The following is a 15,228-nucleotide window of genomic DNA, read 5'->3' as shown; positions in this document are numbered from 1 at the left end:
ACATGTGCAAATGACTGCATAGGGTGATGAGGCAATCAGATCCCTAGGTTAGTGCAGGTTAGTACAGAGGATCATTAACGTGACATGTACTACGTAAGTGGATTTTATTCTAAATTACAGTAGATCAGCATTTGGCCGTTTTCACAAGATCACATATGCAGCCTGATAACAGCTGTAATTCTTAAAACAGAAATTAAATGAAATGTGAAAACTATATAAATCTGATACAGCATTTTCCCTGGATAAAGACATTTTGGAATGCTATTGTAGGAGAGCTGCTATTGTAGGTCTTCCACAGCAAATAAAGTAGCTTTTTATAATCAGCATGCCTCAAGCCTAACTTATTTTCATTCCTTCTATAAATGAGTTATTCATACATTGGTACAGAATACTGCTATTACTATGTTAACTGCCTTATTTCTTCTAAAATTATATGTACAGCTTCAGTTGCAATTAAACCAAGATCTAGGCATCTTGCATCAAGATGATGGCTCATCAAAAAATAAAAGAGGAGTTCTTCCCAAGCACGCTACGAATGTGATGAGATCTTGGCTTTTTCAGCACATAGGGGTAAGGACCGAACATGATCAGGAGTCACAGGTTTTTATGTAACTTTTTTAATGTTGTCTCTCATGATTTTGCTTCATAAAGAAGGTGAATTTATTCTGTTGTTATTTGTGTAATCTCAGTTCAGTTTTCCCTGAAGTCATTCGGAGCAGTTCCACAGTCTAATGTCAGTTGATTTTTATTATTATTTTAGTAAGTGTGTTACATTTGTACCTCAGGACCTCAATAAACATTGTTAAAAGGGATCTTTCTTCATTTCAATGTGTTGAGAACTTAATACTCTCTACAGCCTGGTTCGTGGCAGAAGGAAAAGTAGTTCCATCTGTGTTTGGGGGTGGGAGGATGAGGTGTAGAAGAGAATTTCAAATTTTCTGGTTTTATCTCCTTTCCAACAATCTTTCTAATGCATACTAAGTGTGTTACTACCTAATTGTGCTTTCAATAGAATGTCTTTCCTTTGCATAAATATTTATTATCCCAAAAGAATTAATGGGTCTCAAGTTATACCACAATGTTCAGTTGATTGATATTTTGTCTTTTACAACTATTTTACCACAGACAAATGATACAGGGAAATGGCACGTAAACTTCATCTGTTTAGTTCAGAGTAGCTTTATTTAACTAGAAAATGCTTGTCAGTTCTCTCATACAGCATTGCCTTTGGACAGCATAACTAATGAGATCTTATCACATGCTGTGTTGCCCAGGGATCACGCTGTTTAATAAAGACTGTCAGCTATGAGAAGCTTTTTCTTCTGAATTACACATCAGTGGTTTAATGGTATCACATACGTTCAAGGATAAAATCAGTTTTGCATAGTAAAGCACTCGTTAAATGATTTTTATTTATAAAAGCTTGTGAGGTTTCTAAAGTTTGTTTTTTAACAAGTCAGATGGTCTTAATCTAGCAGCTTTAATCAGTTGTAATAAAGGAGTCCTTATATTTGATGAGGAGATGAAACAAACTTATGCCGCTTTTGTTTGCTTTTTTGTCCTGTTTAGCATCCATATCCAACAGAGGATGAGAAGAAACAGATTGCAGCACAAACAAATCTGACACTACTCCAGGTTAACAATTGGTAAGAGCAAAAACTCTTAGTGTCTGTTGTTGTCTCCACATGCTTACAACATAGTGAAATTGTTGAATGTAACTTGGACATCTGGAACTTACTGTTCTACATATGTTACAAAATACGTATAAAAATAAAAGAATTATGCACTGATACACAAGGATATTATTATTATTATTAGAGTAAGGTATAATACTAATACTTGTGCCATTTATATTATATAAGGACTCCAGAAAACTTTGCAACATTAGGGAACTACATTCTGTTCTGTTGCTGAAAGAGATGGTACTACACTCACATCTCTTCTGCAAGTAAAGAAATTTTAGTTTAAAGGTGTTTAGTGACCTGATGCTCTGAAAAGCGTTCTCTGGTAAACATGGTTGCAAATGTTTAAGAAGTTACTGTCAAGAGATATTTGTTCTGCTCTTGTATCAAAGGATGCTATCATCTGAGCAGTGATGTGTGAACGGAGAGTGTCAACTACTCTAGTTCATGGTTCAATGTGGTTTAGTGTGTCTTGTCTTCACTAGAGATTTAAGATAATACACCTGCCCCTGCAGAAGAGAGGAGTGAGGGTGCTGACATCAATCCTATTCTGCTTGTGGTATTGGTTCCTGAAATTATTGCAGCTAAGTCCAACAGGTGTCTTCCTCAGACTTCAAAGGTGATGCTGGCTGCATGGCTGCAGAGGGATCCAGTGGGGAAATACTCAAGGTAGTGGCAGTACACTGGTACCAAAAATGGAGCAGTGTAACTATGCTTGTGTGACATGGTAGTAATGGATCTCTATGGTACTGGGAACCAACTAATGTCTCTGCAAAGCATTGCATTACACCATGTGGATCTGCTAGCCGCACCCTGCTTCCTTCCACTGCAGGTAAAGATGGGTCCTGGATGTGTTTTGTCAGATGTAGCAAGGGATGCTATCCTCAGTCACAGCTCCTTGCCACGGCTAGCTATGTTGAAATTGATTCAGTTAACTGCTGGTAGCTAAGTGAGATGTGGTTTCAGTATGTTCTTGTTCACTAGCAGAAAGGGGAGGGGCAGCAATTATCATGCTAAAGTAAACAAGTGAAAATTCGGGAACAAAAAGGAATTGGGAAAGGTCTGAAAAATGTGTTTGCTGTTGTCTCCTGGATCAGGAACCAGACCTTGGAAAGCCAGGGAGCCTATAAAATAAGTAATGTGGGAGCTTAAGGAAGTAAATGAAACCAGACCAAACAAACTAGGTTAGACTGGGGATAGATTTTAGGTGAACCCTAATAAGAGGAGTATCAGCTTTCTGAGCTGTGCTGTCAGCACGTTTTCTGGTGCTTAGTTTTTAATAAGATCTTGAAATGTACATCTGTCATGCTGTCTGGAGAATTTCCTCTTCTGAGGTGGCGGGAAAAATGCTGCTAGCAGCAAAATGATAGAAGTACTTTCTTAGCTAGTTTGCCAAAATCAAAGGATTCCAGTGTTCTAGGAGCAGTTTTACACATTAAAAAGAATGTCAAGCCAAGCTGGTAAGGAGAAGATTTTATATTTCTTTTTTTTTTTCCTGCTGCATACTTCAAATCTGAGAGAGAGAGAGAATTTACAGCCAACTGGTCATAAGTACTTATTGCCTTTATTTGTGTTTAGGTTTATCAATGCTAGAAGGCGAATTCTTCAGCCAATGCTGGATTCCAGTTGTTCTGAAACTCCGAAAACAAAGAAGAAAACAGCTCAGAACCGACCGGTTCAGAGGTTCTGGCCTGACTCCATTGCCTCAGGAGTTGCTCAGCAGCAATCTAATGAGCTCACGATGTCAGATGGTAAGGAGAACTGGCTAAACCACAGATAATAAAGTTGATTCCTTTGTAACAAGGAAAGGAAGGCTTTGATGCCTTTGCAGGGAGGGGAACTTCTTGATATTTCAGTATAAATGTGTTTTTATTCTGGAAAAACATAACAGAAATGTGTCAATATTTCCCTCTTTAAAAACTTTGTGTTTGGAGGGTATTCTATTGGACCTTCATGTTGAGACACATAAATTGAGGCTTTTGTTTCAGAAGTTACAAAACAACAGCACAAAGGTTAGATGTGTAATTAAGTTCTCTCAGTAGGTGTATGCACTTCAGTAGCATTCTGTTTGGTTAGCAGTATTGGACTGCAGTTTCAGTTTCATGACTCCTCATCCTGCTCACATTCCTTTCACTATTGCTAGAGGGACTCAGCATCTGCAATTCTCCATAGGCCTCATGTGTTTCAAGTTGAACACTGAGAAGCAGAGAAATGTAACAGAGCCTCCAAAAACTGACTGAATTAACTTCCTTAGCATCAGATCAAACAAATGGACTCAATTTAAGAAAGATAAATAATTGCTTTAATCTCAGGACTATCCTTTCTGTCCTGCCACCTGCTGCTTTTTCTTTGCAGTTTGTAGCAACTTTTCTTTCAGCCTCCCCTGGATCTGACAACAGCTTTATCCAATTAAGTCACCTTGAATCTCTTATGAACACTCCAATCTTTATGCGATGAATTAAGCTGGAATACTTTGTAGACATGGTCTTGTGATGGCTTGATTGGAGAATTGCTGTAATGGATGTCCATAACACAGCTAAGTTTAAGATTCCTGGCCGACTTAATTCTGGCATTTCCTGGTATTTAAGTGTTAGACGACTTATACCTTTTATTTTCATTTAGTTCCATAGATTTTCTTCCTGTTGATTAGAAACAAGCTCTGTTATATCTAAATATGTATTGCTTAAAACTAGAAACCAAGAAAGATGCTAAAGTACTACAATTCTGCTTCTCCAGGTGCTGTTGTAACAATTACAGCTCCAGTCAACATGAATGTAGACAGTCTCCAGTCTTTGTCATCTGATGGTGCTACTTTGGCTGTTCAGCAAGTTATGATGGCAGGGCAAAGTGAGGATGAGTCTGTAGACAGCGGTGAAGATGATGGAGCAGATCTGTCAACAACAAATATCAGTGGGCTGGTCTTGGATAACAGCGATTCTCTGCAGTAGGAAGCAGGAGAGTGTGACAAAATGTTTAGGAAAAAGAAAGGACTGACTGACTGTTTTTATAGTTTGCACAGCAAACATTTTACACAAGTTTTATTTCTAATATGTTTTATATGTAGATATAGAAGGGTGCACTTTTTTGTATTTCATAGTAAGCTTAAAGAGTGTTTTTGCAGGTGCAGCAACTTCTTTCAAATGTGTTTTTTCATTTCTTTTCCTTTTCTTACTTCAGAAAATTATATCTAGTAATATAAAGAACCACATAAGCACCCCTTTGTTCTATGAATTGGAAGTGCTGCAATTTCTAAAGAATTATGCAGTTTCAATTAGTGCTGTTATTTAACACAGCTCTTGATGGGCAGGTGATGTAAATTTAAAGCATGTGACACTAGTGTGTGGAACTTGATCATTAAGTTAGATGCATATATTTGAAAGATGCTTCTGCACCTTAAAAACTGCTAGTCTGAGGTGGACAGCAACACACATAAAAAGAAAATGTTGATGTGTGATTCAGTAGCGAATGTATGGCAATTTAAATAAGTTTTTAGTTTCTCTCATAGTCCGTGAGCCTGTTTATCATTTGCTATAAAAACTCCTATTTTTACCTTGCCGGGGTTATTGGATAAAAAATATTTTTATAAATTCACTAGGAATTGGGATGACGACTGTATTAAGCAGGAGGAAAAAAAAAAAAAAAAGAATTTCCAGAGGGGAAAAATAAATGTTTAGTATTCCTATTTGGAAGGTCTGAAAACTGACCAAACTTAATAAACAAGCCTACGCTAGCATTCTATGATTCTCAGCTATCCCACAGTGATATACTATATTTGATAATTGCATAAGAAGGGCCCACTGTTTGGGGTTTTGATATTGTCAAACATTGATTTATATTATGTGTAAAATGCTATTCAAATTACATTAACTCTGTATCTAGACTTGTATCTGAAGATATTTGCTAAACGAGTATTCAGGTAAGTAAATTGAAGTACCCACAATTTTTCCAGTTATTAGAGAAATTTAACAGTTTATAGTTTGTACAACTGAATCTGAAAAATGAGAAGTTGCTTATTATACAGTCATGAATTCTGCTATCACTCTGCTATTTTATTGCATTTAAAATATTTTCCCCAATACAAAAAGAAATAGAACTTACAGATTTATATAAAATTTCTTCAGATCTGAAGGCTACTAGCAGAACATACAGCAGGCTTGATTAGAGTAGAAAATCCTTGTGTGTCATTTAAAAACTGAGAGCTAGTGATGAAAACACTTTTTTTGTAACAGTTCTTTTTTTTTTTTTTTTTCCCAAAGTTTGGAGCCTGTGTGTGTCTATCCATGAACACTTACCTTTGGAACTTTGTATTTTCCCGTTGTTAGGTACAAATAACAGACTCCAAGAGTCGCATGGTAAGATCAATGTCCTCTTTTTCCTCCTGTCCATTTGTCACAATGTTGGGTTAGATCAAAGCCAGAACTTCCTTCTGATTTAGGCCAAACCTAGTTGCATTTCTAATGTGACAGGGAAAAAGATGTTACCTTTTAGAATCTTTAGATATTGTGTTTGAACAGAGCCCTTTGACAGATGCAAATCTTTAATTGAATACTTCAATTTCTGCTTCACAAAACACTCAGGCATGTGCTTAGGTCGCACTGATTTCAGCAGGATTAACGCATGCACTTTTTGACAGGCTTAAATGGTTGGAAGCTGGTCTTTAAAGGTTGTCTTCCAAGGCAATTACAAGTCAGTATGAAGAAAAACTTCAGAAAGAAATGCCGGTAGCATTGGCATACAGACATGGAGAGTAATACTAGTTTTCAATGACTAGTAGCTATTTTAAAGAATTAGTGTTGGGTTTTACTCAACACAGGTGATGTTTCTGTTATGGCTTTTGCTTGTTCCTGGCTGAGGATCTTGCTGCTTAGTTCAAATGCTGTTAATGATCTGCTCCAACTGGAGTGGCAATTTCTAAAGAACTTGTTTTCTTCTAACTTCTCTGCTTTGCCACTAATGTGCCATGTTTGTTAAGGAGCATAGTAAATGACTAATGAAAGATCTAATTGGGAAAGCGTGGCATAGCACACATGTCTCAAAGGCCATTGTCAAATCCAGTTTGACCCCAAAACATTTAAAAAGGCAGATATGATGTACAAATTCATGCTCCTTTGGAAACATTCATCATACTGCTCCTGCAAAGGATACCCGAGATGACTAGAACCGAGAGACAGATTCTGTATTTTTCCTCTTTAGTTGTTTTTGATTTAACTCCATAAGTGCTTCATCACCCCCACAGTTTCCGTTATGTATTAGGTTATATCTGTTGGTTTGTTTGGGGTTTTTATTCAGCTGCCCTTGTTTGTATTTCATAGCCGTTAATCCTTGTACTTCTAGCATGTAGGCAGAGGAATAGTCTACTTCTCAGTGTGTACAGGCCTATGGACAAGCACGTGCTTTTCCACATCAACCTGTGCTGGAGGCCATTTCTCACTATCTCCCTTCGCTCCCTGACCAGTTGTTGCTGCCTCAGATCTACCAGCAGAGCTTTCCCTGGCTTGCTTGGAGGTAGTCTAGGAAGCAGCTCAGCCAGCAGATTTGTTGGGGTAGCAAGTAGCCAGCAGTGAAGCGAAGGGTAAGCCAAAATGGGCAAAAAACTTCTGTGGTTTGGACATAATGTGGCAGTGGGTGTTTGCCTACACTTCAGAACTATGAGAACCGAGATCTTAAAAAGCGAGAGGGTATTAAAACGATTTAATATCCACACAACTGGCTGGAAGAGGGTTTGGGAATATGTAGTTTATATGCCACTTGGAACTCAGTTGGAAGCAAACAGGCGTCAGGGTTTACAAACTTCTCAAAGTTTGTTTTTCAGAAAGAAACTGGTATTTGGTTAGCATTTTTTATTCCCCCCACCTTACGTGCAGCCAAAGTTTTATTCTTCTGAAACATTTGCAACCTTGTCTTCAGCTAGTTTACCCATACCTGGAAAGTGAAGTTGACAGAATTCACTGTGAAAAGGGGAATATGGACTAGTTTTACTGTCAAATTAGAAACATAAAAATATAGGGATGTGTATTCCTAAAATCTAAAAGGCTTTACCAATGTAATCAAAGTTATTGCGTAACATATGGAACTCAAACCTTGTCTTTTAATTCAGTGAGAATTCTGTAGTGGGCATGAACTGCACAGAAGTGCTTGCTCTTTTCACAGTTTTAAAAAAAAATAAATAGTGTCCTTCCTTTTTTTGTTGTGTAAGAAACAGTAAGTAACTGGTTTAAGCAAAGCATCACTATTCAGGAAAGGTACGTGTTTACATTAGTGAAAAAGTCTTTATAGGGGATCTAACTTTAAACCTATATATAACTCCATCCCCTTAAAGCCATGTTCATATGCAATAGAACTAATCCGTTTTTAAAATCAATATTCTACTTCTGCAGTTATGATTATTGAAACTTTTACATTTTTTCAATGTAATCTAGATTATTAATCCAGAACAGGGTTCTGAGTCCAATTTTTCCAAGATTTCCGTAGCAGACAAGGCAATTTCCTGTTGTTCTTTACCTTTAGAAATACTGCATTTTAGTAAATCAATTCCAAATTGATTGGGATATTTTTTTAAATGACTGTTCCAAAGAAATAATCATGTTGGAAAACATTTAGACTCGACAGGCCTGGCTCTGGCTCTGCAGAGAGTTTCCTAGACCTGGGTATTGGGTCAAAGTGGAGTCCTGCTGACATCATGGAAGCTCCATAAGGGTGTGTGTCGGGCTGCATTTACCTGCAAGCGAGTAGTTTCCTTGTTCTGGTCCCTGATCAGAGCTATTAGGAACCTTTTGGAGAGCCCTCCAACTTCATCTTGCCTGGATAGCTAGGTTTTCTTCCAGTAGAAACCACGGTATGGACAGAGGGCTTAAAATTGCAGGAACTCATGCTGACCTGGGTGCACCACGTATCATTTTGATGTTCAAAATATGGCCAGAAGGCAGACCTACACTGAGGAACTAGACTTCCCGGTTCCTGTGCTTTTAAAAATGAGGTTTATGGATATTCTAGTGGAGTAGGGCCACAAAGACTTAATGCATGAATAATATATCTATTTGTTTCTCTAATCACATGGAAAAAAAAATTAGAAGGCAGTTCAGCTTCCTGACTTTATGAACTTGACAGCCCAAAGGATGAAACAAAGCCTTTCCAAGGGATGATAGTTTCATCAAACCATTAGACTTGTAGCACTTTGAACAATCAAACAAAAACTCAAAACACCCTGGTATTTTGAAAAATTGGAACACGTGCATTTAACTAAAGTTGATTTATTTTCTGAAGCTGAGTCGTCTTGGGAGAAAAAAAATGAATAAGTATTTGTCTATGCAAGACATAAATGTCGAAAATGTGAGTTACCCATTTTTAGGTGCTGTATTGTTGTTGTCTTTCTGACTTCTGTTACTTTGATTAGTCTTCTAAACCTTTCAGCCTTATATTCAGCTTAGTTTTTAGAGCTGAATAGGCCAAATGTAGTTTTGAAATCCTGTTGGAAATGTAACGAACTTTCATTCCCTCATGAAAATCTCGCATGTTAAACAATTAAGTGAAATGTTTTCGTTTCCTAATAATAAATTCAAACTCTCACCACCTCCTAAACACAGAGCATATCCATGAAAATGCGGGTTTAATTGTAATGTGCAAATGATCAAATCATCAGCCTTGTGCTGAATACACTTTGCTTTCTGCTCTTCAGCGTAGCTGAACAGTAAAACAGGTTGGTTTTGCCAAACTCAGTGTGAATTCCTTCCCCCCCCCCCCGCCCCGGACCCCCCTTGGCTTGCTAATCTCCTTCAAATAGGTTTCGGGTTGTTAAATTTTTTTAAGTCCTTAAGTAACTTCATCATCCAGTGTAGAGTGTAGTGAAATTGGCACTAACATGCTTTTAAGTGAGCGTCCAAATCATGTTATTTGTTCATTCTTGTCACCTGGAAAAGGAAGGTGCGAGAAAGCAGTGAAATGCCTTACCAACTTTGTAGGCTACCATAAAGATACTGACTTCATGTTAATAGAATCCAGTGTTCTTAGGTCGTGACAGAAGTTGCCCGTAAATCTTTCCATGGGTTAGCAACATTTGGTCTACACAACCGACAATCTTTAAAACGTGAACCCCTTAACTTTTTTTTTTTCCCCTTGGTTTGTAAGGGATTTTGAAGCAACTGATCAACCAAGGGATAAAATTAAAAAGCAGAATATGCTTCATGGATGATTTATTTTTACACTACTGTTCTCTGTGAACTGAAAAAGCACATTTTTTAAAGCAAAGCATTTGCGTTACTTTAACAGTATTGTTTGGCTGAAAGACAAACACGTTTTCAAGAAATCTTGAGCATAGTTTCAAGCTAGTTAACCAGATCTTGGCCAGGGACAACCCCCGGCCTTTTTGTTTGTTTGGGTTTTCTTGTTTATGCAAATGAAGAAAAATGTTTACTAGTTCTTACCCGTATGGGGATTTTTATTATGCTTTTGTAATGCAGGAGCAGCTTCCATGAAAGAATTAGCAGGTAAATAGTCCATAATGTGTGTGACTTTGGGGTTTTTTTTGTTGCTGTTTCAAAATTGTTAATTAAAATGGCATGGACTTCAAACTTTTAATAATGGTTCCAAGCATATATGGTGGTGACTTCTCTGAAAAGACTTCCCCTTGCACAAGTCCCATGTGCTAACTTGTTTAGCCAGATCGACTGTAACACATCTGTAAAATTACCATGTTCTACTAGATCAGAAATCTTGAGGAAACGAGCAGCCTTTCTACCACAAAACAGCAATTCTTCTCTAGCAAGAAGCTCAAACTCATTTCATCCAGCATGTATGAGTCTTACTCGGCAAAGATGAAGACAGACATGGGTGCTCTGAAGAGAAGATATACTCCTGCTTCGCACTGAAGTGTTATTTATTCCTACTGTTGCTTCCCCAGCATCTGGCCTGGTGACATTCAAGGGTGATCCCCAAACAGTACCGCCCTGAGCCCAGCGCACCTGGCTGAAGGGGTCCTGTGTGTGACCCTGCTGGCCAGAGCTGCTACAGCCTCGTGTTGCCGTGCCAAATTTTTACAGCTTTTTATTTATGCCAGAACATGTCCCCAAGGATTTTGACTCATATTTTGCTTTTAAAGGGTTGATCTGTGATTAACTGAGTAGTATGTGTTCCAGACACAGGAGTATTTGATCGTTTCTTTGTCTGACATTAAAAGAGTGCCCAAGATTAACCCCTGGTTGGTATCTTGGAAATAATTTTAATACTGCTGCTGCCAGGGAGCAATTTTTTCCTTAATCTGAAGAGAATAAAAAAAAAATCAACCAGCCAACCAAAAAAAACCACCACCCTGTAAAGCAGACTATTTCACCTCAATTACGTCCAGTATAGTATATTCATGGTCCATTGGTTTCAAGTTCCCCTGAACAACGAATCCCCTTCTTCAAGAAGGCGTTACAGGGGGTGGAAGTGTAGTTAGTCATAAGCAACCAATGAGCCTATTTGCGTTTGTGAAGCACCTGTTTACAAACCAGAAATCCTTTAGTGTGCAGCTTAGGGCTGCTTGTAAATACCCCTCTTTGTAGAAGACCAGAGCAATATCCCCAATGCTAAAATGAGGGAAAACAAACTCTACCCACAGTGTATAATGAGGATTCTGCAAAAAGTAATAGGTAAGGCTGGAACACGTACATGGTACTGATTATTTATTCAAAATCCATATTTAAATTCACACAAGTTCAAAAGTGTGCAAGGTATGCAAGATTAAGCCTGTGGTGTATTTAAAATAAAATAAAAACCACTGCTTAGACACCCTACTAAAATCTGAAAGCAATGGGACCTTCGCAGGCCAGGTTTGGTTGGTCTTCCTCGTGCAACTAAGGTATGACCTAGAGTTTATGAAGTGATCAGGGAAAACCTCCTATGGGTATTTATCATCTCTGTTGGTCTTTGGACTCTTGTGTCACTGTTAGCACAAGTCAGAAGATTAGGCCCTCAGCCCTACTCCTGACCTTTATTCCTGGCACATTTTTTGTTAAATTGATCACTGAATCCGAAATACAAACTGACGCATACGCTAAAAGTGAGCGCAGTAATAAAATTTAATGGAGGCATTTTTGTTAAGATCCAAGCATTTTTAAACTTGGATTTTTAATAGTTGCGAAAAATAAGCATATCATATTTTAAGAACTAGGGATTGATTTGTATGCCATTTTTGCTGTGCCCCCCCGCCCCGCAGCCTTTCACTGTGAGCTACGCACTGCACAGGTTCTCCTTAATGTCTGAACATTCACCAGATTATGTTCACTCTGCATTTCTGCGTAGCTCAGTTTATAACTTTGGTCGTTAAGATTTAGTGCACTCGCTTTCAGCAGAGGCTAGCGTGCAGAAAAGTCAAGAGGGCTTAATTATATGTGTGGTTACGTAAGCAAAATCAATGACTGCACAGGTACTGGTTTCTCTAAGATACTTAGGATTATATATGGCTCCATGGGTGAGATCCAAAGGCGGGCCAGGAAGCAGGGTGGGAGAATATTTCTGTAACTGGTGGTTACTGTATTTTCATACTGGACCAAGAGGTAGGTAGGTTGGTTGGTTGGTTTGCTTTTTTTGATACTCAAAAGGACTATTTTGCGCAGCTGATTCTGATTAACTTTTTTAACTTGGTACTGCAGCTGGACTGAGACACGGAAGCTCTTGAAAAGTTTAAGCATCATCATCAAATGAAACTCGGAGATTTTGAGAAACTGGTTTGGAAACTGTTAGATAATACCTGCATTGCTTTTCCAGATGCTGGGGGGAACGCTACTCCTGACTCACTCGAGAACGCAGTGACACTTTAAGCAGCTCCAGAAATAACAATTTTCTTCCCAAGATGATTCTTTCAAACAACTGGTTTTGTGTTCCTGTTCGTGGGTTGGTGGTTGGTTTGGTTTTTTTCCTCCCCTCTTCCTTTCTTTGAAAGCTGGCAACAATTAATCCTTGATTACATGTGTCTCAACTGTGAATATTGTTGAATAATGACTCTGCAAATCAGTCCAAGATTCAAAGCCAGCTTTGCTGGAAAAAGCCCAACAAGTTCACAGAACTGAGCTGTGGGTGCTGCTATGAATGCAGTATTGGAATGATAAATAAAACTAAGCTGTCCTTAATGTAGATGGACAATGTTGAAGCTAAATCACTTTAGGCTGAAGATAACTTGTATGATATTTTCCCAAATGAATGTGTGCCATTTTTGTCACGTACGTGCTTTTTTTTTTTAAATTATGTTTGTGTTTGTTCCAGTAGGGGGTCTTAGGTATAGAAGTGAGTATTTTAATACTCTACATCACAAAATATGCACATCTTAGGGAGGGTTTTTGCATGTTTCCCTATTAAATCATGCAAGTCCTTAATTTACAGAAATTACACTTCATTAGTCATTATTAATAAATAATTAATTGGTCAGAAAAATCCATTTGTTTTAAATTTCGGAAGCAAAATACGTGCCACAGCCAGCGTGCATATACTGAGTTTGCCCTGAAACTCCTGACCACTAAATCCTTCCTCTGGTGCAGCCCCTTGCTGGCTGTTCTGTAATTCTGACTAAGATAACCCAAGTGTCAGCTCCTCTGCTCTTCCGGGAAGACATCGGTTTTAAATGCCAGATCTACATTTTTAGTCCCCCTGCCCACCCACATGGAAGAAGGAAAGGCTGTTACTGCAACGCAGAGAACATCTAACCCTCGGGACTTCTCTTTTACCACGCAATACTGTTTGCAGTTTCTTCCAAAATACCTCCATGATTTTTCACTGTGATATTGAACCAAAGGGATGGGGGAAGAAGTCACATTTTAAAAATCTGCTTCAGCTCAGTGTCCTGGTGTGGGTCAACTTCTGCTTCATAATGTTTTTCTTTTTATGTTGACTCAATCACACCTGTGTGTGCAAGTTCAGTTCTCATCCTTGTGCCGCTTGCTGGTTAGTACGTCGCATCGTTGCCACGCCAGCAGGCAGGTCAGGGCAGGTGTATGCACCTAAAATTTCCTATAATATCACCTTCAAAAGACCGTGTCAAGTTTTACTTTTTTCCCTGCCCCCAAATTTTAAATAAAAAGTATTTCTAGGGGGATGGAATCAGTCCATTACCAACACTGAGCGGGTATGGTTTAGTTAAATCAGGGGATCCTCTAGGAAACCTCTCTCACATTGTTCTCACCCCGATCAGAAATAGCAGGGGCAGAACCTGCCACAGGATCAGGATTTCTGATCACTTTAAGTGCATAATTGCCTAGGCACAGTGACAGCCAGAGCCATCCCCCTAAAGCCAGGCTTTACAGTCAGCAGCTGGGGGAGCGGAACAGCAGGGATGCTAAAGCTGTTTGGTGAACCACCCAGGAGTTCACTTCTGGCAGGGTGTCAGGAAAGGAGAAGGACTCGGGCAAACACTTTTAACTCCTTGGCGCTGGGCGTAGTTGTGCCGAAAGGACACCTCCCAACGGGCTTTCACTCGTGAACGTTTTACCCTAATATTTTACCGCCTCATGGGGCAGGAACTGAGAGGGCATGTTAAAAGGACTGATGCCCAAAATCAGGTTGTTCTTAAATCAATTATTAAATCATTAATACAATGAAGAAAGGCCCTGGCAGTTCCACAAATAACTAAGCAGCAGTAATGATCTTTTACAAAGTTATGGGACGCCGAAGAACGGAAGCAACCCCCCCAGACTTAATTGCACTTATACGTAAAATGAGTTCTTTTTAGGAATTGCAAATTTCAGCTTTTGACTCAATTTTCAGGACTAGTTTAGGGATGCACAAAAAGCCTGTATGCTGCTTTGCACTTGAGAAACTGGTACGGCTCCTCACCCACAAACACGTGCCTGGCCGTGATGCAAAGTTTCAGTCACCATGCAAATGAGTAGCCACAAAACTATGCCAATGTCCAGACCATGGGGAAAACATGACCTGGAAAAATATAACTAACAACACCAGCAATATTGTGTCCAAAATGTAGACAAGCACACAGGTGATTAATATTGGAAAGTCTAGGACAACACGCATTCAAATAAAGCATGTTAAAAACCTCATGTTAAACTTAAGTGAATAAATTCTGACAACTGAAAGGTGCGTCGTCTTTGAGCAGGGTTTTTTTTTCTTTTCTCCCTGTGCTGGTGCTGTTCATGCAAAAATTAACATAGTGAAGCTACATATTTCAACGTGATGAAATGTAGACAGAGATCCTAGGAGACATCCAGGCAGGGGCTGAAGATGCAAGCTATCCTCAAATCAGGAATGGTGGCAGAGCAAAGAAACTGTTCACCACCCCCAAGGGGCAGCTTGCAAAGGAGCCAGCGGGGTTTTTTTGCGCAGATGTTTGAAGAATAACTCCTCATTGTTCCCGTGCTGACCCTGTATAAAGAGCATTCGCACAAAACCAATATTATTCAGGGATTGCCGTCTGTCGGTCATTCTCTCCTGTTCAAAGGTTATCAGTCATGCAAAGGGGAGAAGCAGTGGGACAGATAAGATACGTGACAAAGAATAAACAGCCTCAGCTGACCACCACCCTCCCCGGGCAACAAGGAGTCTGCCCAAATCGCTTGTGACTCCC

General features: G+C 39.0%; 1 protein-coding gene across 12 annotated transcripts in view; it reads left to right on the top strand.

Annotated features, from left to right (window-relative positions):
- The window catches only part of PKNOX1 (PBX/knotted 1 homeobox 1), a 50,160-nt gene extending 37,286 nt beyond the window's left edge, over positions 1-12,874 (top strand). For all 12 annotated transcript variants that reach the window (XM_075099101.1, XM_075099016.1, XM_075099092.1 and 9 more), the window contains 4 exons: positions 442-570; positions 1,570-1,646; positions 3,261-3,433; positions 4,419-12,874. In XM_075099101.1, coding sequence (XP_074955202.1) covers positions 442-570; positions 1,570-1,646; positions 3,261-3,433; positions 4,419-4,630 — 591 coding nt within the window. In that variant the 3' untranslated portion in view covers positions 4,631-12,874. The remainder of the gene's footprint in view (positions 1-441; positions 571-1,569; positions 1,647-3,260; positions 3,434-4,418) is intronic.
- Positions 12,875-15,228: the final 2,354 nt, after the last annotated feature.

This window comes from Phalacrocorax aristotelis, chromosome 1, assembly GCF_949628215.1.
Source record: "Phalacrocorax aristotelis chromosome 1, bGulAri2.1, whole genome shotgun sequence".
Taxonomy (NCBI): Eukaryota; Metazoa; Chordata; class Aves; order Suliformes; family Phalacrocoracidae; genus Phalacrocorax; species Phalacrocorax aristotelis.
The sequence above is the reverse complement of the archived record's forward strand: the minus strand, read 5'-3'. Positions and strand labels throughout refer to the sequence as shown.